The sequence below is a fragment of the Pinus tabuliformis genome, chromosome 9, assembly GCF_031772625.1.
Source record: "Pinus tabuliformis cultivar Carrire ecotype Pingquan chromosome 9, CPIR1, whole genome shotgun sequence".
NCBI lineage: Eukaryota > Viridiplantae > Streptophyta > Pinopsida > Pinales > Pinaceae > Pinus > Pinus tabuliformis.
This window is the reverse complement of record NC_142307.1, coordinates 1,440,779,171-1,440,804,871: the sequence shown is the minus strand read 5'-3', so window position 1 is coordinate 1,440,804,871 and position 25,701 is coordinate 1,440,779,171. Positions and strand designations below refer to the sequence as shown.

The 25,701-nt window shown below is 38.6% G+C and overlaps 1 protein-coding gene across 1 annotated transcript in view; it reads left to right on the top strand.

The window, feature by feature from the left end:
• Positions 1-25,701, top strand: part of LOC149153983 (glycosyltransferase family protein) — a 162,820-nt gene that overhangs the window by 106,476 nt on the left and 30,643 nt on the right. The window contains exons 3-6 of the mRNA XM_089440513.1: positions 4,906-4,981; positions 5,089-5,161; positions 5,282-5,333; positions 5,467-5,528. Coding sequence (XP_089296639.1) covers positions 4,906-4,981; positions 5,089-5,161; positions 5,282-5,333; positions 5,467-5,528 — 263 coding nt within the window. The remainder of the gene's footprint in view (positions 1-4,905; positions 4,982-5,088; positions 5,162-5,281; positions 5,334-5,466; positions 5,529-25,701) is intronic.

Here is a 25,701-nt window from a genome sequence, read left to right as displayed (position 1 = left end):
ATTGACTGCCCAGACTGCAAATGAATCAATAAGACTGGAAAAATCAAGAAACAAGACAAAAGAGCCCAAATCAAGAATAAAACAACCCTTCTAGGAAATACAAGACTGTATTCCCTAGTGGAGTCGCCAATTCTGTTAGCGGGAGAAACCTCCCTTAGGTAAGGGTTGAGAACCTTAACAAATCGAAGGCAGACTATCAACAAGAAGCACTCATTCAAGCAAGAAAACTATGAAAATTGCTAAAGTTGGGTTTAGGGAGAATACCTGGAGGTCCTACGTTTGATGTCGATCCCGTAGGGTCCAAACCCTTTGCTTCCTCCAATGCGTTCAAACCTGCAACATAAACCAGAGAAGCATATACATAGCAAATATTTCAAAGAATGTGCATATTATACATGTTAGATCATCAAGTATAGATATATAAAGCATGATATGTTAGACTTGAATTATAAAAACATTAGATCACAACATTTCACGAACAACACAGATCTTCTTTATTGACAATAACAAATAGGAGTGGAAGAATACAACCTGATTTGACCACGACACCAATGTACCTTCCTTTTGATCTGTCCAACCCAAGCCTCAAAGATCGCCTCAATATGTGCAAAAGGATGTCATATAATGGAAGATGAACATCTCTACATGGAAACAAGGGTTTCCTATGGCTGGGAGTGCAGGAGGCACAGAGAAAATTAGACTTGATCTGGGGACAAAAGGACTATAATGTCGATATCCTATCTCCTTCTATGTTTTAGGCCTTCCCATGAGGTGTATAAATATCACGAGAAATTAGTTGATTCATTTAGGCCACAGGCTCCTGTAGGTGGGCTTTCGGTGAAACTCGTAAACGCCGCTCGAGAAATAGGAATATTTTTTTCATATTTTAAATTATGTATGCAGGTTTGGTATTATGGTACCCATGTGTACACACACTTTTATAAGGGTAGAGTCGTGTATGGATTTTTTTTTTTTTTTTTTTAATAAATGACCAAGTCTGAATGGGAAAGGGTTGCCCAAGGCCATATAAGAGCATCATAACTACAGGAGTGCTGAATAATGCTATAACACTCCCTTCCCTAGTTACATGTTCACCAAAACTATTTGGTATGGGTTCCAAAGCTTTAGGTATTTTATGGAGCAACCTGTACATCTTGAAGAGATCATCTAAATTCTCTTCTTTCAACAAGGCATGGCAACCTGAACACTCCTTTTCCAGAACTTGGATCCCATACTCAGAAAGGAGTGTATGTTGTACTTTCCTCAATAACTTCTTGAACTCATATTCTGAGAATGGGTACAAAATAACTGGGCAATGACTTCCTTCTCATGTTTCAAACATTGCTCCACCTTAAGCATATAAATTGGGCAAGAATGCTCCATAGACCACGAAGCAGCCTTTTGAGAATAGTGAGCTATAGTAGATTCCAACATCGTTTCTTCATAGTCATGGTTTCGCTAAACGGAGTTTTGGATATCCATTTCATCATGTCCCATATCCACAATGCAATGAACAATGTTCCTCAATAAAGCGCGGTCAATTTGTCCTCAATCCCTCTCTTTATCAAGTAGAACAATAACAAAATTCATCACATTGTCTCGTAATTCATGATAGATGAATTTCTGGAAACACCTCACTGTAGCGTTGGAGAGATTATATGTAATGTCCCTTCATAAATTATTTTGGGACATGATTAATTTCTACACTTTAGGGCCAATTTTGGAGGGGACAGGGCCCATTTCATTTTTATTAGAAGACTTAGGAGTTAGAAGTAAGTTACTTAGGGATTTTGTTAGTAGCATGTGGGGCCACCCACACAAGGAAATATGCACTCCCTAAGCCAATGGTTCGAAATGCATGAGAGGGAAAATCGAAGGCTTAGTGAGGGACCCACAAAAGAGGGAAAAAAGGAAGGAAAAAGGCTCCATGAAATCTATAAAAGGGAGGCAACACTCTTCATTTGACATCTTTGGCATATTGAATTTCTTCTTAGTTGCTCACGCTGCTTAGTTGGGTCACTTGCTGTTTAGCACGAGTTTTCTGAGCAAAGAACTCACCCTTTCTTTGGGGGACTTCGAGTGCCACCCTAGAGAGGTTCTTCCATAATCTTTCGGAGGTGATTTTCAGTGTGATTTCCAACATTTGCATTCAGAGTTTTTCCGGTGGTGCGTATTTCTGGAGGACGCAGTGGGGAAATTGAGTTGAGGTCCTTTGCATTCTTCAGAGGTGCTATTGTTGGGAGAAATTCCGGGAGAGAAGCTTTGGTGATTTGTTGCTCACTTGGGTGAGTTTTTGGGCTGAAGGTGATAGCTTTCTTCAGTGAGGATTTCGCAGTTCCTGGGGCCAGCGTAGAGGGTAGAGATTGGGCACACGTGGGTGGTGGAGACTCAACCATTGGAGCTGTTCCTTGCTGGGAGAAATAAGGGAAGTATTGGTGGAGGCGATTGCTACCTTTCTGGAGTGTTTGGGGAGGATTTTGCTGGAGTATTGACAGTCAGTGTGTTTCAGCAGTTTTGGAGGGTGTAGGGCTTTTTGGGGGTCGATTTTGGAAGGTCAAAATCCGGCCAAACCATTTATGGGTTTTTGTGGGTTTATTGAGAGGAGTCTCTGACTAATTTTACAAAAATTTTTGAGCGATATTTGGACTTGAAATCCTAATTCTTATAACAGGGCAAATTGCTAGTTAGTTGGGGAATTTGCACCATTTTGTGGGTTTGACTTTGGCTTGGAGATAGGCCAAACCCTTTTTTGGTTTTTGGTGGAGAGCTCAAGATTAATTTGGCGGAATTTTTTGAGCACTTTTGGAGGCTCAAACATGGGTTTCTTCCTGCCAGCGGTTGTAGAATTTCTAGGGCCAGTGCAGAACATTGAGGAGAAGTCTTTCCTTTGCATCCGGGCAACATTTTTCTCACCTGGGATTGTCTAGCTTACTTTGGCAAGCCAGGTGCACACATTCCATGCATTGTACTCTCCTTTGATAATAAAATGGCTTAGTTTGGTGTAGTTCTGGTGCAATTTTATGGGTGTTTATTTGTTGTCTGAATTTTCTGTGTCGTATGTGTATTTTGCTTGTTTAACACTGTTATTTCTTTTTTGGAACATTACATTATAACTTGCTCTGAACTCATAGTTATAGCGTTGTGTTTCATAAAAAAACATGATCTAAAGAATTAAAAATGTGTGGCAGGCATATAAACATCACCTTGTAAATTTTCCAACCTCTCACAAGTTCTTTTAACATCAACTCATCATGCTGTCTCTTCAAAGCCAGAAAAACAGTATCTGTGATATACTCTTCAATGGATTTCTTGTATAAGTCAAACAACTCATATGCATTGTTACGTGGGGGATTTTGCGTGCACATGTTGCATATAGTTGTGTAAAGATTGATGTACTGTTCTCCGGTAAACTCACCACACCCCTCAACTCTTTCCTGGATGTTTCTCAACATTATGATACCCTTGTCAACAATAGACCATCCTTCCTCCAGTGTTATAATATTGCCCTTGCTGTTGTTCTTGCTATTAAACTTGCTATAATTTTTGCTTTTACTCTTTACGATGTTTCGCTGTGCTACATTCTTGTCTTTGTTATTGTTCTTGTTTTTGCATTGTCCTTGCTGTTGGGTTTGAACTTTGAACAAAGGCGTTTTGAACAGAAGTAGGAGGCACCACAATAGACGTTGATGGAAGATTAACGATATTTTCTGCCTCAGGCTTTACTTCTGCACTGCTTTCCTTAGGGATATTAACTGTGGCAGCATTATCTGAACTGCATCCTACATACCTACTTTAATCTATATTTCCATTCTTCTCTTTATTGGCATCGAGAATCTCCAAATTTTCAATATCAACTGTTTCAGCATTATCTGAACTGCATTCAAATTCCATCCTCTGTGCATTAAGGTCAGCTTCTATTGTAGGTGCTGAATCCGGTGTTTTAATATTCTCTATTGATTTCATAATTGTTTTTCTAATTTCCCGTAGCGATTCTAGAATCTCACTTAATTCTTTGAAATATCTGTCCGTGATTCACGACATAAGAATATAGTAGGACGGATTGTGCAGCAGTTGAACAGCCAGAGGGTCAAATATCTTTGATACCACTGTAGTAAACAAGCTGTGTTTGTTTGTACTTTAAATGTATTTGTACACAATATATATATATATATATATATATATATATATATATAATGAATTTGATTGTTACAATGAGGGGCCCTGTTATGAATACTAGGCAGGGTTCCCTTTCATATGAAGAGATGTGTCTCTTTGATAAGAGTCTAAGACACAACTTTACACCTTTTCATTAATTATTAATTATTACTACGTTTGTTACAATTAGCCTTAAATTTTCTGAATCTGATTTTTATGAGAACAAAATTCATTTGAAATGATAGACATTGTTTTAGGAGACAATCATGGCTTCAGTTTGAACTTTGAAGCAACGGTTCCTCTCAACATGTCAGTTTTTGTTCCTTTTCTCTGGATATGCGATCTTCCCAGATAATAGAAAAGAGATATACTGTAATAAATAGAAGTTGTTATGTACCCCTCTTCAGACACCAAAGCAGGATAACTTCAGTTTATCGTAATGATTCTTTTGAATGAGGTTATAAATATTATGTTCATGTATTGCCTAGACATTTATTAATGGAGGTAGAATTCCTAAGAGCAGTAAGGATAAAGTGATAATATATGTATAGACAATTATGTGGAGAACATACTTTCCATCTGCACTGTGTGCAAGGGTGGGGATTGCCAGTGGATGAAACATGTTATCACTGGGAAATTTTGTATTATCTTGACTTACAGTTATAATGTATTCAAGCATCTTGAAGCCAGGCTATGTTATTTGATATTTTGAGTTAGAGATATAAGGTATATATGCATCTTAAATTGCAGGTTATATATGTGGTGTCATGGATGTTAATCCATCCTCGGGTTGTTGTCCTGAAGCTGGCGAACAATTTCCATGTCAGTGAGTATTTTCTCTCATGTGCTATTTGGTTTTAGATAACTTGTTAACTCATTTAGTAGTTTGTTTCGAATTTAGTCAGCAAATAAATTGACTTGTTTCTTGTACAGGGGATGCAATATTAGTTCACAGTGTTGTGATTCTTATGAATTTTGTGTATCATGCTGCTTAAATCCAGCTCGGGTACAAATCCTAATATCAAATTCTTAAATTCTTATCCTCTATATTCTCTGCGGGGTAGTTAATATGTGGAAACTGATTATAATATTGTCTTTTCCCTTTTGTGGGTGGGATTCCTTTCAGACACATGAAGAAACTGCAATTAAGATGAAGGTGGCTAAAACGGCTACTGCAGGTACAGAAGCTTTATAAATTTTATCAACAATAATTTTTACTTTGATGTTTTGTGCTATTTTTTGTGAAGTCTTTTGTTATGGCATGCCTAGAGTAAGTTGACTACCGAGCTCAGGCCAGTTTGGTTCAACCAGGCACCTATGGGAGTATTTTCAATTTTTGTGCTGGAAGGTGTCGTCATAATTCAGCAAGTGTGGTATGTATTTTTCTGTACTAGTGTTGCTACAAACTGTTGTTCTTTGCTGGTTGTTAAGAGTTCCTTGTATGTTTTGCATCGTATTTCAAGAAGAAAGAATGAGAGAGGAAATATACTAACGTTCATGAATGACCAAAATGGGTCAATGGGACTCAAAATTACATTCAACAGATTAGAAAAGAGCTAGGGTCAGAAAAAGCCCTTGGGACCGAAAAACTGACTAAACACTAAGATGCTAAAACAATGTGAACATAATGAGATAGGGAAAGGGTAAAACCAAAGTGGGTGAACCCAAGCTACATGTACAAATTGCCTTCAATGAAAGATGAAGGCCAGAGCTGGAAGCCGAGACAAGAGATCAACCTTGCCACATGTTTGTAACAATGCTTGAAGTGTAAGCAAAATGACTGATGGTGTCATCTTCCATGACCATGATAAGGCCAATACAAGATTTGATAGTGTCTAGGGCTAAGAGGGTTAGATTCGACAATCCTTGGAGGAAGTAGGGTGCCCCCTTAGAATCTTATGTAACATCCAAGGCCGACAAATTTTCAAAAGCAGAAAGAACTTTGGTGATATGTGCTTGCCTTATGTTGGGATGTGGGCAAAGAGAATTAAATGCTACTCTATGTCAGATAGAAGCAGATCCACAATGCTTGGAATGAAGGTGGGGATATTGGGGTACTCTAGTTCTAGCACCTAGAGAATGACATTGTCTCACTGACCTATGTCTGTTTGTGTGTGCATTGATAGCTTGTAAAGGGTGCGTAATACCCCCAACATCCAAGATGGGTTGAAAGAAGGTGATCATCATGGTAGCCCTAGGATTGGCCCTAAGGGTCTCCTACAACACTATTTGTGAAGGTGACAACATCTTGGAGGAAAAAGGCCAAGCATCTTTGATTAGAATAAATTAGGAAAGAGGACAAGGGACCTCTAGAGTCTCTATATGATTGATATCTCTCCTAGATCTTGTAATATATAGTCTAACTGAAAATGAAGTGATCCTCATTCTCCGAATCTCCACCTCTTGGAGAAAACAAAGGTGACAAACCCTATTGTTATGAGGAATATGGTGGTCTATCTCATCCCACAACTAGTGGGAGCAAACCCTCAATTGGCTATGGAGAATCCTCATGTTGTGTGACCCAATGATTTTGGTGGTAGTTTAGTTTGATGTTGATGCCATCAACAATGTGTTGGAAATGCTTACATAAAAGACCATTTTGGGCTCGAAAGGTTGATATCTAAGTCACCTGACACGGGGATTCGGGATTCGTGGTGTCGGATTCGGACACATTGACCCCCCGGAACAGGACACGTAGGATTCGTTATATATTATTTTATTAAAATATCTCTCTATATATATATATTAAAAATTAGATATTTCTTACACAAATTTTAATTAATGATACAAATTTATTGATTTCAAATATAGATTTTCATCTATAGCTATTAGCATGCATAGTACATACAAAATTCAAATACATGTCAATCTATTATCTGTTTCTTATGCTTGGCCCTCTTGCCACCACGAGAAATGTCTAATTTTTTAGTCTTGTTGGAAAATCAGGATCTTTGACATTAATATCACCCTCTAAGCATTAATATCTAGAGGTACATTTGTCATTACCTCTGTATCTGTATAGGGATCTTTGTCATTAATATCACCCTTTAAGCATTAACATAAGATAGAACAAGCATAACATGTCAAGTCAAGATTTTGTTTGAGTGATGCGTACATTTTTAGGAGGGTCATGATACAGGAGTTCGACAACCAATGTCACTAACATCAAGGTACATAGAGGGATTGGTGCTCTTGATTAAATATGAGTTCCATACCCTAATACATGACAAAATTCAATGGAAACATTGCAATCCCCCCCTAAAATCCTGAAAAACTGATAAGTCTACTGGATTTTGAATGAAATCTAAAATTTTACTTTCTCCATATGAAATCCAATGAAGCCGGAACCACTCTCAAACATCCTGAGTCATTTCATGGTAATGTTAAAAATTTAAGTAAGCTTGATCATTAAGCTGCCAAAACGCTTGCCAAATGAAAATATGCGTGGCTGTAATGACCAAATGTGGCCTTTTCATACCTGTGCAGGTCACTTTTGTCGCCTAACGAGTCCTGGAAAACAGGACACGTTGCCAAAATCGTGACACACAGTCGGATTCGACGTGTCAAAATAGGACACGACGTGTCATGGTTTTTGGACATGAATCTCGAGAGAATCGTGTCGGACACGATGGATTCGGGATTCGTGGGGCCTATGGGACGAATCCGATTATCTAGGTTGATATATGGTCAGTAAATCCTAAATATCAATCTTTGATTGCTCAGATAATTGAAACCTTCAAGGGAAGAAGATGGGTGTTGGAGTGGGGGGTATCCAAAGACTTACCTAAATGGGGGAAGTTGATCAATGGAAATGTCAATAGATTGAAGAAGTAAACTAGTCTCATAATACCAATGCCTATGATACCAAGTGGGACCTAAAGATGAAATCATCTCTAGATAACATAATGCCGGATATCAATATCACTCATGATCTAAGGGTAAATCAGCTAGGGACTTAAGTTTGTGAGGGTAAAATACAAGATTGAAAATACTCTTGACATGGAGAGGATGGGCAATAAACTTGGCTTACCCAATACATCGAGGAACTATCTATTGGCACTAGATCGCACACTGAAGCATAACATTTTGAACCCTCAACATTGTTAATTTTAGGGCTAGATTGTTCTTTGCTGTAGATAATTGCATATTTAAACTTTTTCAACAATTTTCATATTATGTTCACCCCATATCATCATAAGAAATTATATAGAGAGAACATTAACATCAACAATGCAACAAAACATAAAGGAGCATTAGAAGAAAATCATACACAATAGAGACACCGGGATTTTGGTCAGAGACTAGGGGAAAAGCGAAAAATCAATTCTTCTTCTTAGATATTCATCAAATGTTCAACTGAGATAGAAAGTACTATAATAATGCGACACAAGTATTTCAACATCAAACACAAGAGGCCATTTAGGGCCAACCCTGGATCATACAAGACCCTCATAAGATGGCAACAAACAAGATTATCGAGGCCGTATCATTGTAAGCAACATATATCTTTGTCCCAAGTAGCATGCAAGTTATCGGCATAGGAGCATGAGTCACTAATATGCATCATGGTCATTTCATTGTCAAGTGATACTGTCATTAGAATTACAAGAATACTGCCATACATCATTGTTATAAGGACAAAACCATTCATCACTGCCATACATCACTGTCATACTGCCATATATCACTGAGGAAAGGAAAACTGCCATATATCAATGAGGAAAGGAACACTGGCATACATCACTGAGAAAAGGAACACTGCCATATATCACAAAAGATAAGAACAATGCCATACATTACTGAAGATAATAAATCAACCATACATCAAAAGTTGACTTCTCTGCAACTCAATGAACTAGCTCCTTCAAAAGTCAATCCCCAGGGCTCCACAAGATTGTACACAAGTTGCTATAGACCTGCCCAATCTGAACTTGCAAAACATCAATTTGAGAGGACAAATACATACCTTGTAGGATGACAACTTCTGCCGATAACAGCTCGGACTTGTGCATACTTTTATCTCTAAAATTTCGGCGTTGGTTAGGGCACATGTACAAATATATGTCAGCTCTCTAATTTGGCCTCCAAACTACCTCAATATCTGTGCAAGGCCTTCTCCTCTAGACTTGATTTACAACGCTATCGTTCTAGGGATCTTGACCCCTAATTATGGGCTTGCTTCAAGGAGGAACGATCTCATAATTGATTTTGTTTAGGGCTTGGCCTTCCTCAGTTCAGTTGGCACCATAACTTGACACACATGGCCTCTTCTTGTTGTACAAAACCTCAGCCTGTATCCAACTTCACACATAGGCTTATCCGCCCTCTTCCTTAGCCAATTATGGGTCTCGACCTACCTGCAATACCTCAAAAACTTTGACCTAATCGCACTTGAAGATACACGGCAAGATCCTAGATAGTCCTTCATACTCACACAGTTATACACAAAACCTTGATCCCTTTTGACCAGACCTTCGCTAGTCTTGCCTAGAGCAAGAAAACAAACAAGATTTTTCTCCTCCAACATAGCTCGGCTACATGAGGACTCGATCACTTCAGATGGTCCTTTTGGACAAGAAGAATTGTTCCATGTGATGTGTGTTGAATGAGCTCGAAGGCTCCTTTATTTATATTAGATGACGGGGGAGACAAGGGGTGGCTTTATGCCAAGGTGTCCCTTCACTTATAGAGGCCGACTTGAGGAAAAACCCATTTAATTTGCTCTTGTTAATATTTAAACATATTTATCAAATGCCTTGATGATTTCTTTCCCAAGTGAATTTTGTCACAATAAATAATAGTGAGAGTTCCAAAATAATACCAAAATAATAATTTTCCTTTAACCAAATTGAATTCTTCCTTGGGGCAAGATGGTTTCTTCTTGGGGTAGTTGGGCTTCTTTTGGGGCAATTGGATTTCTCTTAGGGAAATTCATCCCAAAGCTGCCCCAAATTTCAACGAACATGCACAAATTCATCAAACCCTAAGCTACAACTCTAAATATCTACCCATGAAGAATTGTGGGTTTAATGGTAATGTTGAAGAGGCACTCCTTCAAAGGAATATACTAGAATTGTATCTAAAAGCACTGATACCCCGAGATGGGTAGTGAACTATATCCCTTACAAATGTGCGACTGGGAAGTGGGCTTTAGATTGAAGGATGGGTCGATGAACTAAATTCTTAGATAAATGTAAGACGTGGTGATCTCCACGGGATCTCCCTTATAGGCGAATTGAAACTTGGAAGAGCATCCCTAGATGTACTAAAGATCATGACCTTGGTCATATTAAGCGTAACCACTAATTAGTTGGCTAAGATTGTAAATGTAGGTAGGTGCATGTAGTTGTCTTTGTAAACCGTTATGAGAATGAGAGGAGGTCCACATCATTGGGAAAAGATAGTCTAGGTATGAAGACATGATGTGATGTATAACCATCTTTAGCGTGGTATGTGTTACCTACCACCCGTTAAGCACAAGCTTCTCCTATCAAGTCAGCTTCAAGATGGAATTAATAAACTCCTCCAAATGACACATCGACTCACCCTTCAACTAGTCGTCTTATTTTGATGAGAAATAACTATTTATAGGGCTGCTCGACACCATTTCAGGCAGAGAATTTCGGTGATCATCCAGTTTGAAACAAAGATATAACATATAAACACAAATGATCCAATTATTTAGTGATATAGTTCTTTAAATTGATTTAACCTTAGTGAAGCCAGCATATTTCATAACAATCCACTTAGATACTAATACAATGGAGAATTTAGTGGACTAAACTTAAAGATTTGGTTTATTATGTATGTTAAATGAAAATTCCCAGATTTGAGCATTAGTGGTGAAAACCATCTCAATCTCATGTGATGCAATGTTAAGCTTAAAGAGACGGAGTACAAATCTATGCTAATGGTATGCAAGAGGAGTTCTAGATCCATTAACAACACAAGTAAATGATAAATGCTTGAATATACTTAGGTTTACCGTTTAGCAAGAATTTGGTAAAAGATGTAACACTTAGAATGCTTCCAAATTATGTTTTAAAGGTAACTTCAAGTTTTGAAGTCATTGATAGACCATTTAAAGACACAATCTTGAAGTAAACGCCAAGTTGATCCTTAAAACTATGATATTTAAAGCAAATTTATATTTAGTGATTATGTAGGAACAAGTCTAAAGAAAGACTAGGCTTCTTAAATTGCCAAATTTGATTTCTTGAACTAAAATGTGAATTTCTAGATTTGCGATAGATCAAAATCAACCCAAAGATAAGATATGCTCTTAAAGAATACTCCAACGTTTATATCTCAATTAGGAATTGAAAATTGATCAATGAAACTCTTTCCAATATGATTAAAGCAAGTCTAATGCAGGAGATTATCTATGTAATGAAATTAGACTAAATGAATGGTAAATTCAACTCATGCTCTTGACGTGTTACTTTGGATTTATTTGAATTAACAAGCCTATTCCTCAAGTGAAAGGTTAATAAATTAAAATAACAACTAAATGAAGTCACAATTAGAACTTATGATAAACATTGAAGAATCAATTCTAACTTGTGATATTTGATTAACTCTATACTAGGATCTTTTTAAATTTTGAAGAACTATACTAAGATCTTATATAATGAAATGGAACCAAACTTGATCTCAATGTAAATCTGGTTTCTATGATTCTAAGACAAATTCCAGATTTACATTAATAAGATAAATTACCCAATAAAATCAAGAGATCAAATTTGATATACTAGACTTTTGGGCAAAACTTCAATTATGTTTTTTAAGATAAGAACCTTTAAAATAAAATCTAATTGAAACAAGTCTAGGAAATAGTATACTTTGAATTAAAACAACTAGACTTGTAATGAAATCAGATCTATTTCAATTATAAGCAAAATATAAAGAAAATATTCTTTTATATTTTTTTTAATTGAAATTTAATAGAGATCCATTGAATTAAAACAACTAGACTTGGAATGAAATCTAATCTAATGATATTCAATGGATTTCTATTAGATTTCAACCAAACAAAATATGAAAGAAAATATTTTGGATTTTTTAATTAATATATTTGGTGGTTGATGGGAATTGACAAGTGCCTAAATCCTAGGATACTGGAAACGCTGTCCTCATCTCCCAGAAATGTCATTCAGCATTTTGGATTCTGAAATGAGTGTGAAATGGATTCAATATGGGCTTGATACGTTTCAGTGCCATTTCACTTTTTTGAAAACAACCAGTGAAAGATCTGAAACGTTTCAACAATTTTTTTTGAAAAATTGATTCGTTTTCGGAAAAATTGATAGACATCACGATTTCTAGAAACAGATCAGGCGAAAATAGATACGTATCACGATTTATGGAAACAAATCACATGAAAATGACTATGGGGAATGGATTTGAGGTTCTTCGTTTCGGTTCTTTTGCTTTTTATTTTTTTGGCAGGGCCTTCTTAATCTAATTCATTTTATTGATTCAACGTTTTATCATTTCGAGCCTGGAGGAGCTGTCGAGTCTGTGCCATTGTTGTTTGAGTTGAGGGACTGCCGACTGTCACCACCACTTGGAGTTGGAGGAGTTGACGCCGAGTAACGAGTTGACTTGGGAGTTGGGACTGTCCCCTGTCATCATCGTTTGGAGTTGGAGCCGAAGAGACTATCCAGTGTCTGCTGTCACGATCACCACTTGTAGTTGGAGACTCGAGAGGAGACCAACAAGAGTGGTAGAGCCTAGAGGTATTTAAACAAATATGTATTTCAAATTATTACCCGGGTAGATTCTTGATGAAACTCATTGTGTGTCATGAATTCTACTCCACGAGTCCTATTGTGATGAAATGTTCCTCACTGAGCATTTAATGGATATATGCCTTATTCAGTGCCTGGCATAATTTGCTCTTCCACTCCCACTATTACATTAATACCCAAATTTCTTAGTATTGCCACAATTCACTATTCTAGGAATTCCACCTAGTCATTGCAACAAAATTGATCCCATAGCTTAGTCGAGAATTCTTCAAACCACAGGGACAAAATCATTAAGGTATCACAACAAACCCAAGGGCCTTGAGAAATAATAACAACACAATGCATTTTCTCTTTTGAATGAAAACCAAAGAAAACCTTTTTGTCAGGGTACAAGTACTCAGGTGGTGCTCGTCATGTGGCACCTTGACTTCTTTAATCAGGCCTTAATAATGGACTCAGGTGGAATTTGATTGATAACATTCTTGAGGAATGCGTTTCTTCATTTGGAGTTTAGGGGCGTTGAAGGAAAATTGGGCCAAAAGTTAAACCAAATTAGTTGCATTAAATTGTAAAAGCTTCTAACGTGGACATACTACAAAATTCAAAATTTGGAACGGAACATAAGCACTTTTGAAAAGATAATATGAAGTTGAAAACTTAAAATGTGTCAAAACGTTATTTAAAATTTAGATGTCACAAACATCTATTTAAAATATTCTATGCAAAGTCACAAAACCACCATCTTTGTTTGTGAAATAAGTCCCACAAACAATCTCAAGACAGATTTGAACAACAACAAAAGACAAACTTAACAAAAGTGAAAATATTGACAAACAAGCAACATAGTAATCTCAAATAAGAAAACAATTTGCAAACTACAATGCAAAAAGTGATTAACACTTTATAAAGATCCATGGTTTTAGAAACCTACATCTATTGACATATTACAATGCATGTAATTGATCTAGCTGGCTTGCCTTTATTATCTAAGAAAAGGGAAGAGTGATAACTGATAGGGTATTTAACTTTCGTTTTTATTATTTGAGGCTTAAAAATGGTCTAGAATTTAGGAGTTTCAAACATTGGCATAAGAACATAAATAGGATGGATTGTTAGCTTATAGTTTGTAATGTGTTGAAGAGCAGTTGCTCATATAAGTTTGTTTAATACTTTCTTTAATGTGTTATGATTGTTCTTGTTCAAGGCTTGTTTTGAAATACATATTTGTCAATTTTATTTTGCATTTTCCATTTAAATCATCATCATGGCAACTACAAGTCCATCCATTCGTAATAAGGAAGAAGTAATTGAATTTTCCCCTAAACTTGATCCAAAGTCACTACTTTGGAAATATGTAACTGTTGTAGGGAATATCCACAGGGGGGATCATTGGTATGGATTTGCAATGAGTGTCAAAAGGAGTTTAAAGGATCATACACCTGAGTTAAAGCACCTTTACTTAGATTAGGAGGCAATGGGATTCAAATATGCATTAGCCCACTTAAAGAGAATGAGACAAAGGGAGAAGGTTTACGCAAGGAAAAATTGCTAAAATCTGAAAGTTCTGTGCAGAAAACTGAATGTACTTGCAGAAAATTGAATGGAATTGAATGTAATTTGCAGAAAGCTGAATGTACTTTGCAGAAAACTAAATGTACTTTGCAAAAAGTTGAATGTACTCTGCAGAAAACTCAATGTACTTTGCAGAAAACTGAGTCTACTATGCTTTTACAATTACTTATTATGCAGATTTCTTCTTCACAAATTTTCAGATCAACAATTGTAGATAGAACATAAACTTAAGGATCATATGAAAACAACCAAATGTTGATTTGGGGTAGAATCAGATGTGCTCTAGCCACGAAATTTGGTGGAGAGGTTGGGGTACATGAGATCTCCAATACCCAGAAAGGGTTTGGGCAGATTCTAAACAAATCAAGATATATTAAAATAATTAATATTTTTAATGGAGTCCCTAAGTCTAAATTTAGGGAAAATAAAATATAAATGTGTATTAATATGAATCTGTGTTAGAATGGTCCAAAAGACATGGGTCAAGCCAAATCTAATCTTAGCTGTTGATTGGGGACTGAGTCTCGACCGTTGAGATGTCAACAGGAAAAGTATAAGAGGAGGCTTGAGTGTAACTTGGAGAATACACCAGAGTGATTAGTCATTCTATTCTCTAGAGCAGGGTTTGCTAAGAGAGATAGAATCAGTGATTGGAGAGCAGCTGAGGGGCATTGAGTATAGAGAGGCAGAGATAGTGCCGAGATAGTAGCAGAGCAGCCAGAGAGAGAGACGCAAGAGCAGCCAGTGCTCAGCAGGGCTACGCAGAGACAACTAAGCGCTGCGCAGAGCACTAGAGGGGCCAACGTAACTGACGCAGAGGCTCAGAGAGCTGACGCAGAGGCTCAGAGAGCTGACGCAAAGGCTCAGAGAGCTGACGCAGGGCCTCCTGGGGCTGACGCAGGCCAAGATAGGCTGATGCAGGGCTAGCGCTGGGCTAGAAGACGCTGACGCAGTTCAGATTGGGTAGACGCTGGGGTTTCTGGGGTAGATTGGTGCTGAGTAGCTGTCGGAAGGATTATCCGGGGTTTCAGCCTGTAGATTTGTCAGAATCTGAGAGGTATTACTGCCAAGGAAATTCTCTGTTGGGTAGGCCAGTTTCAACACCCACATTGTACTCTGATATTGCTTAATAAGAAAACCCTCAGATAGCTGCACTGATTTTCCCACATTGGGTTTTTCCGGGGACATTAGTCCAAAAATAATGGTGTCATATGGTGTGTTTGTTCATGTTTCTTTTAGTTGCTGATATGTAATATGTTGAGCATGCATTAGTGTTTATTTTCAGTATTTGCATTGTAAATAACTTGTTAAGGAAAATAACAAGTACGTAGGAATAAATCAGAAAAAGTGCATGGAGTGTTTTTAACTAAATAAACATAGAAACTTCAACATGGTATCAGAGCGTGATTGCAGATCACAGGAGGACTAAAAGACATCAGCCAAGTAGAGCAATAGCAACATAAAACAGCTGTCCCGAGGTGATAGAAGCTGTTTCTAGCAACGCAGAACCCAAGGAGTGTGACGTAGAGCCAACCAGGGCCACACAGAGAAAGCCGGGAGCTACGCAAAGCCTCAGAGAGGCCAGCGTTGCTGACGCAGAGGGTCAGAGCGCTGACGCAGGGCATCCCAGGGCTGATGCAGACCCATCCGGGGTGATGCAGCGCAAGCGTGAGGCAAAGAGGGGCTAGTGCAATTCACATAGAGGCAGTTGTTGGGGTCTAGAAGGCTGCAGGAATATTGCAGAGTGGCGTTGGTGAGGTATTGTAGTCAAAACAATACTTGACAGAGCAAGGCCAGTGGAGTTGAACACAGAACTTCCAGGAGAGAAGTAGAGGAGCATCATGGCACTACACGGGGTAAGAGACTAGGATAGACTGGACGGAGCATCAAACTTCGCAGTCTAGAAGGCCAGAATCTTATCTGTGCTTGACAGGAATTGTGTCAAGAATTTTGCCTTGAAGGTAATAGCTGTCCCAGTCGACCCCAGTGATAATGATAGGTATGAGGAGGCGATGGCGAGGGCCAAGTGCATTATCCTTGACGGGGTCAAGGATCATGTGGTACCACATATAGCCGAGAAGGAAATGACATTTGAGATGTGGGAGGCTCTCAAGAAGCTGTACCAGCATACTTTCGTGCAGAGAATGCTGCTTGAGAATCAGATGAAGAAGGGACAATTGATTGACACCTTCCTCGGAGGACTGAATGAGATTCAAGACCAGTTGACTGCTATAGGAGCAACACCGGATCAGGAGCTGATGGTGAGGACAACCCTGAATGTTGTCTCAGAAGACTGGGAAGTATTTGCCCAAAGTATATTGGGCAGAGGGACACTTCCACCTTGGGACGAGATGTGGGTAGCTCTTCGCTAGGAATAGATCAGATGGCAGTCGAAGACAGGTAGCAGCAGCAAGGGGATCAAAGTCAAGCAGGAGGAGGAAGATGTGGCCCTAGCATCTTGAGGGAAAGCAGGAAAAGCGGAAGAAGGAAGATCTCTCCAAGATCAAGTGCTTCAACTGTGGAGAGCTGGGTCATTATGTGACACAATGTCCAAGGAAGAAGAGTAAGGGAGAGTCTTCCGAGACTAAGGCAGCGCTAGCAAGGGTAGAGAAGGAAGTTTTGACAGACGATGACTATGTCATGAGTGCACATGCATCACTTGAGCGGAAGTGGGGAGACATTGAGCTGTAGTCAGGTGGACTACAGGCGATGAGGGGCAGGACCCTTGAGGTACCCAGCCTCTTGGATTAGACCTTGCTATGGGAGCCCCGAAGAGGAGTAGCAGGATTGGCTGAGATGGGTAGAGATGGATGCGGATGCAGTGGCAGAGAGAGCTACAGTGCATGAGTCCCGAGACAGCGCAAGGCTAGCAGGCTGCAGCAGTGCTAGAGGCATAGGAGTGTTGCACCAGTGCAGGATGGCACAGAGAGGTGTGCAATGGTGCGAGATGCAGTAAGTTGTTGCAGCAACATAAAGGTCGGAGAGGGAGCACTTGGCAGCGACAGAGGGAGCTTCAACATCAGTGGGTGTCTCTAGCCCACCAGGGAGGTCAGACTGGGAGATCAATTACTTCTCAGTAACTGAGTTGCAGTGCAACAGTGGACAGCACGATGCAGCATGACGAGAGTAGATGCAGTGCAGATGCATTGCTGGGAGAAAGGGCCAGCAACAACACGGATGTAGAGGGAGCTGTCGTACATATGCAGCAGTGGTAGTGGCAGAACCATGGGCAACAGTACAGGATACAGCAGTGCAGAGGATGTTGGGCAGGAAGGCCTAGCATCAGCATAGGTATCGACGCTGGATGATTAGAGTAATACTCAGTGAGGAGTATTGCTAGAGCATAGTCCTCGCTAAGAGGGAGTGTTGATTTGGGGTAGAATCGGATGTGCTCTAGCCACAGAATTTGGTGGAGAGGTTGGGGCACATGAGATCTCAAATACCCAGAAAGGGTTTGGGCAGATTCTAAATAGGTCAGCAGATATTAAAATAATTAATATTTTTAATGGAGTTCCTAAGTCTAAACTTAGGGAAAATAAAATATTAATGTGTATTAATATGAATCTGTGTTAGAATGGTCCAAAAGACATGGATCAAGCTAGATCGAATCTTAGCTGTTGATTAGGGACTTAATCTCGACCATTGAGATGGCAACAAGAAAAGTATAAGAGGAGGCTTGAGGGGCACTTGGAGAATACATCAAAGTGATCAGTCATTCTATTCTCTAGAGCGGGGTTTGCTAAGAGAGATAGAATCAGTGATCGGAGAGCAGCTGAGGGGCATTGAGTACAGAGAGATAGAGAGGCAGAGATAGTGCCGGGAGAGCAGCAGAGCAGCCAGAGAGAGTGATGCAGGGGCAGCCAATGCTCACGCAGGGCCACGCAGAGGCAGCTAAGTGCTATGCAGAGCACCAGAGAGGCCAGCATAGCTGACGCAGTCCAGATTGAGCAGACGCTGGGGTTTCTGGCGCAGATTGGTGCTGAGTAGTTGCCGAAAGGATTATTCGGGGTTTCAACCAGTAGATTTGTCAGAAACTGAGAGGTATTACTGCCAAGGAAATTCTCTGTTGGGTAGGCTAGTTTCGACACCCAGATTGTATTTTGATATTGCCTAATAAGAAAACCCTCAAATAGCTGCACCGATTTTCCCACATTGGGTTTTTCCGGAGACATTAGTCCAAAAATAATGGTGTCATATGGTGTGTTTGTTCTTGTTTTTTTTAGTTGCTGATCTGCAATATGTTGAGCATGCACTAGTGTTTATTTTCAGTATTTACATTGTAAATAACTTGTTAAGGAAAATAACAAGTAGGTAGGAATAAATCAGATAAAGTGCATGGAGGGTTTCTAACTAAGTAAACTTAGAAACTTCAACACCAAACACAAATATGAGACACTGAAAGTTAGGTCGAATGACCAGGGCAAAACCCACAAGGGGAAAACCCAAATGATTCTTCTTCTATTAGATTCCTTCAATTGTTCGCTGGAGTACAAAGAGAGAGAGAGAGAGAATGAGAATGAATAAAGTCACCAATGTTTGATCAACTTGCAGCTAAAGTGCTCTTGCTCTTTGCTTGAAGATCTCCTCCTTCTCTTGATTAGATCTTGTCCCTCACACTTGCTCCAGCTCTTCCCTTGCTCTTACTCTTCACTTGCTCTCATACTTCTCTTGCAGACACTCAACTGTAGCTTTCCTTTTTCACAATGAACATGCTACAACAACTCTCACTTGCTCTTGCTTAAATAGATGAGAAAGGAGAGGAGTTACAAAATGAATTCATGCCTTGAGCCAATAAAAGAGATTTGAATTCCATGAGGGAGGAGTTACTTGAGGAGAAATGTAACTCATCCCAAAGATAGAGAGAGATGTACACATGTCTTGAGGCGTTACAATTCGAATGAAGGAGAGAGAGAGTTACACTTAGACATGAGAGAATATTTGGTGAGAGTTACAAATCGAATTGAATGAGGGAGTTACAAGTGCATTTAATGAAGAGTTACTTTTTTGCCATACATTGAATTAGTGAGAGTTACATTCTCTTAAGTGTGGAATTACTATTTTATTCCAAGAGAGAGGTTCAATTTGCCAAATAAGAAATTCTCAATTTAATTTGCTTATTTCATGAGAGGATTTGTTTTTATTAATCCATTGAAGGTGAATAACTTTAGACTATTTTATAAATACTAGTATCATACTAATAATAATACTAGTAAGGATAAAATATTAATTCTTGACTTGTATACTTATGATTGATCTGGTTTTAAAGTGGATTCCATATGTCGAGATCATCTTTTATCATTTAGACATGACTTTCTCTTTTTGGAAAGTCACTTTCAAATTGAGATCTGACTTACTATTTTTTGAAAGTCATATTGGAATTGTTAGAAATGAAATTTTATTATAGGTGGTTCAAACGAAAATGAAAGATATGAATTCTTCTAAGAGAAATTCACCACTGAGCTGTCAAATTTTAACACTCCCTCTTAGCTAGGGAGGAATTTCTTTCTGCATCAAATATCTCTGCTTCCTATGATCTCTTTCATTGGTCTCAGTTCAACTTTGCTTTGTGACATTTGTAACAATGAAGTCACAATCTAAAGAAGAATCATCTACTTGACACAAATTTGGAAAGAAAAGGATCATCACAAGTCGCATAGACAAGGATTACACTCAACCAATTTTCATCTAAAAAAAATTAGGTGATAGAACACATCCATCACATAGACAAGACTCAAACAAGTCACACAGACAAGAATCAAACACAACCAAGTGTTAAGTGGTGGAACGTCTGCATCCTAGCCAAGTCACACAGAGAAGTCTCACTACACCTATTGGCCAAATAAGTGGCTCTTCCCACGCCCCAGTGTGGGTCGGATACATACTAAGGTCTACTCTTGTGGCACACACTACACGTGACCTCCCTCTTTCTCAGGAGATTTCTCACATCATTATCTAATCTTGTGAGCTCTGACAGGGGGGAAAGGCAACTCAGTGTTCTGGATCAGCTGTGACCACTTCTTGGAAGGGTCACATCCATAAGTCCAAGCTGCTCTCTAAAAACCAAGAACTTTCCTTTCGGTAAAGGCTTGGTAAGAATGTCAACTATTTGATCATCAATGGAGATGTGATGGAGCCTCATTGCTCCTCTCTGCACCATATCTCGGATATAGTGATACTTGATCTCAATATGTTTGGACTTGTCATGAAACACAAGATTTTCTGCAAGACAAATCCCGCTCTTATTGTCACAATATATAACTGTTGTGTCTGGAACTTGCTCAAATAGTTCCCAAAAAATCTTTCTCAGCCAAACTGCCTCACAGCTAGCCATGCTAGCAACAATGTACTCAGCTTCAGCTGTACTCAATGCAACAGACTTCTGCTTTCTACTCATCCAAGAGATCATGGCAGATCCCAAGCTAAAGCAGCACCCAGAAGTGCTCTTTCTATCAACAGAGTTACCTGCCCAATCAACATCAGTATATCCATGAAGTCTTACATTTTTAGCAGTATATTTCAATCCTAGATTTATAGTTCCATGCAAGTATCTGAGTACATGTTTTGTAACAATCCAGTGGGCATGAAAGGGATCAATCATATGCTGACTTAAAGTGTTTACAACAAAGCATATATCAGGCCTAGTGTTTACCAAAAACATCAAAGCACCAATGAGCTGTCTATACTCTGTGGGATTTGCTAGACTAGGTCTTGCAACTTTGCCACATAATTTGTTAAAGTTCATTTCCATAGGAGTATGCATGGACTTGTTGGAAAAACAGAAAGGCAATAAAGATTTTCTCGATTTTGATAATTGCTTGTGATGTTTCTTATTATTATGATTATTTATATCTTCTTTCTTCAGTTCATCAAGTAATTACCAAAAGCAACAGCACATAAAACAATGAACACAAGATGTAGGCACATGCCAGGGCAAACCCTCGAAAGGAAAACCCAATCAATGTAATTCTTCCTTTCAATAGTATTCTTTGAGACTCTTCACCCTAGATCTTCGACTAATGAGCAAATTGCGGTGGCCAACAACTTTCGACAGTAGTCCAACTTGGAAGGCTTCGATCTCCCAATCCAGAGCACGAAATAGAGTGAGACCACCACCAAAATTTCGATTTTTCTCTTCTCCTTAGACTCACCCAAATTTGCATTCACATTGGCTTCTTGACAACAGACTTTCCTAGCTTCCTACTTCGCACTTCTGCCCAACAAACAAATTTTCGCACTTCTGCCTAGTAGAGAGAGAATGAGAAGTGATGCTCCAAATGAATTCAATGTCCTTCCTTTTATAGGCTTCTTGTGGGGTCGAATGGGTCCTTAGGCCGACATGTTGTGGAGGTTACATAATTCATATTTGACTTAATACTTCAACCTTTTTACATGATTCAAATGCCCAAGAAGAGTCTCTTTAAATGTACAATATGTCTATAGGCCCAAAATAATTCCTAGAAGTCGTCAATGGGGACTTTGACCTAAAACATGGTGACCCAAGCATGAAACCCATGCTTTAATAAGTCACAATAATAATAATAAAATTTATTTTCTTTATTCTTTTGACAAGTACCTTACATAATGACTCAAGTACATTATTGAAGACCGAACATATTTACTTTTTCCAACACTTCCTTTTAACTAGGGAGGTATTCATAAGGTACATATACAATGGAAGATCTAAAACTATATGAACCATGAGGAACTTTAGGCATTGCAATGCCATGGACTAGATTCTTGACCAGGGCAATCTATCCAACCAGTCGCTCAATAATTTAGGCACGCAATGCCATGGACTAGATTCCTGACTAGGACAATCTATCCAAGTGGGACTAAGGTGGACTCAAGCTTTCAGCCCCTCTAGGTACCATCAAGCTAACCACTAACCCAAAAATCTAGGTGTATATCCAAAATAGAGCTCAATAATCAACACCACCTTTCCAACTTCGGGGACTCAGACATTGACACAAAGTGTCAGCTAGATGTCTCCCCAGACAATGCTTCACTCGCAAAGCCTCAACACCCCTTGATCCAGCAGATCAAGAATGACTAATCTCTCCCAATCAAACTGATTGGTAACCAACATGCTATCAAATCCTTCGAGAGATTCACCTGTACAAGTACAATCCCAATCAATAATATACTTTCACATGTACATAATCAAATACAAACCTCCGGGGTCTTACAGACAAAAAATGTTGCTTCTCAACTTTCCATAGTGGGACTATCAACCGAATCTTTGACAGAAGATTCCTTAATCATATTTCCTACTTTACATGTAGCAAAATATCCTCCGAAAGTCTTCAATTGATACCAAGCTATGTGCCTCCTCTTAACCAGGAAGCACCTTTTTATCCAGACTCCCTCTTAATCTTAGGGAGAACTCTTCTATTCATGCTTCGTTTGGTAGGCCAACTTCTTCTTTTCGACGTCGGAGAATCTTTTGTGGCTTCTAACCATTTCATCAGAGTTATCATCATCCGCATCATGCTCATCACATCTTCAACAAGTTGAAGATTGTGTACTAGCCAGTGTTTTAAAAACTGGCGGGTTTGGATCAGTAATCGGTCAAACCGGCCGGTTAGCAAGCCCACCTGATCAAAATGGTAGAAAAACCCAGTTTGACCCACCACTTCACCTAAAAATTACCCTAATCGGTGCCGGTTCCGTCCTAAATTGGCTAGTTAGCTGCCACGGGCGCGGAGGACCCACACAACACTTTTTTCCAAATTTTTAGGCTGTTTTGGAGGGAAAGTAAGGGTTCTTTCCCTCTAAAAACACCCTCTCCAAGCCTTTAAAAGGCCCTTCTCCCTCTCATTTGTCTCACACATCTCATTTGGAGTATTTGTGAGCTTGATTGGGAGCTTGGAGAGTGTCGAGTTTTTGCTAGAGTAGCGGAACAACAAAGAGTTTAAGCAGTAGTAGTCATCATGCCTCCAAAAGCCAAGGATACTGCATGGGCTCATTGTGATATGATTGATGGTAAAATGATATGCAAATATTGCCAAAAATCTATTGAAGGAGGGGGTATTAACAGGTTCAAGCAACACTTGGCTAGGATAGGAGGCCATGTAAAGCCATGTGGAGCACCAAATGAAGTAATAGGGCATATTAGGGCATAATACCTTCAGAAATTTGAGACTCAAGTCACTGAACCAATAGAGAAGTTTGTGACTCAAGCAGTTGCAAAGTTTGGGAGTCGAGACTCAACCAACTAAGTTTGATCATGATGACTCATGAGAAGTTTCAAGTGATAATGTTGATCACTATTATCATATATGTAGACTTGTAGTAGGCCACTAGCCCCATAGTTTGTAGGCTTTGTTTTTGCACTCTAGAGGCCATTTAGAACCTCATTGCTTATGTATTTTGTCGATGATATGTATTGCACTCGGTGCCATTTTGATATATTCACTTTTACATGGTATATAAATGAGCAATCTTTGCATATTTTGTCTCTATTGGCTTGGAATCATGGTTTTAAATCTTAAAAATAGTTTTTTTCATTAAAAATTAATTATTTAATGTATTTTTTTAAAACCGGTTCGTTTAGACCTGACCAGTCCCAGTTCGACCGGTTTTGGTTCAAAACCCGGTTCATTAGGTGGACCGGCCCGGTCACCGGTTCTAGTTTTTAAAACAGTGGTACCATCACAACTTACTTGTCACATCAAGCATCTTCATCAAGTTGAAGATTGTGTACCTGCACAACTTTAGCCATATCAAAATCACAGAAGCATTTCAAATTTATTCATAACAGATACCCAAACTCAATTACAAACAAGAGACATACTCTTCAACATCTTGCTAGGGACTTTGTTATACACCCTAGACTATTTCGTAACAACATTCATTCCATCTAAGGTTTCAATATGTCTTCCAAAGGTATGACATACCTTACTACATATAGCAAACCATAGAAACCTTTTACACACATATAGATCTTCAAAGTATCTAACAACCTACATGTTAGACTTTTCACTAGGGATTCATACAAATCCTAGATTTCATACAAAAGAATCAATCAAAGTCAATCACAACTTAGTCATTAACCTGACCAGCTTCCACTAGGGTTAGTTCCAAACCCCTAGATTTTCAATCAACCATCAATTAGTCACTATCATGACCAACTACCACTAGGGTTAGTTCACAAACCCTATATTTTTGAGCAATCATCAAACTCAACAAAAAATTCCAATTTCAACAATGTCTTCACAAATCTCAATTATCATATAGTAAACATTCATCAGAGATTTCTACTTCAACTAAGGTTTAACTCCAAAACCCTAGAATTCACAAATTCACCAATCTTTATACAAATCTCAAATCATCATATTCCAGAGATTTTACTTTGACTAAGGTTTAATTCCAAAACCTTAGAATTCCATTTTCACAATCTCAACAATCATTACATACATAAATCTCAGATTGTTATATTTTACACTAGATAATGTCACTATTAGGATTTAAAGACTCTCCTAAGTTAAAGAAGTTCTTACCGAAACTGTAAAGATTACTGAACTGTGAAACTGTATGAATTGGTGAAATGGAGTACTTACCTGATCTGCTACGGCTGTTGCGGTGATCTGCTGCAGAACTTCTCCCGTTACCGAATGACCAAACCACCCAGCCGAACCGAGTATACCTGGATACTCAATCCAGTATGCCTCTCAACCGAAGCATACCGTTCCCCCGTGCCCAGAGACTTCAAAACAAGTAAGGCTCATAGTTCCGAATTATAAGTAGTATGGATAAATTTCCTCTCCTTCTTCCTTCAACAGCACTCTCCTTCGTCCTTCAACAACCCCCGGTTCAGTTTTTCCACTCACAGTCAATCCAACCTCCCTCCCTCTTGAGACATAGAACACCCCCTTTTATAGCAGAGGTTCTCCCCTCTCTACGCATCAGTTAACCGCCTCTATGAAAGGATCAGATTTTCTTTAGGCGGTGACTGCTTTGTCATGATATCTGCCTTTAATAGAATCAGATCTTCATATATCGAATGGTGTCACAACACTTTAATTATGACAGATGGTACTTTAATTTAAATAATATAAAACCGTGATCATTTTAAATATTACATATTACTTTATGTCTAATAAAATATCAAGTTTAAACATAAGGTTTATGGGTTTAGTTTTATTAGTACACAATTTGGGTTATACATGTAGATATATGAATAAACTCAACTATATTTCTTACTGAGTGTATTTTTCTTCTATTT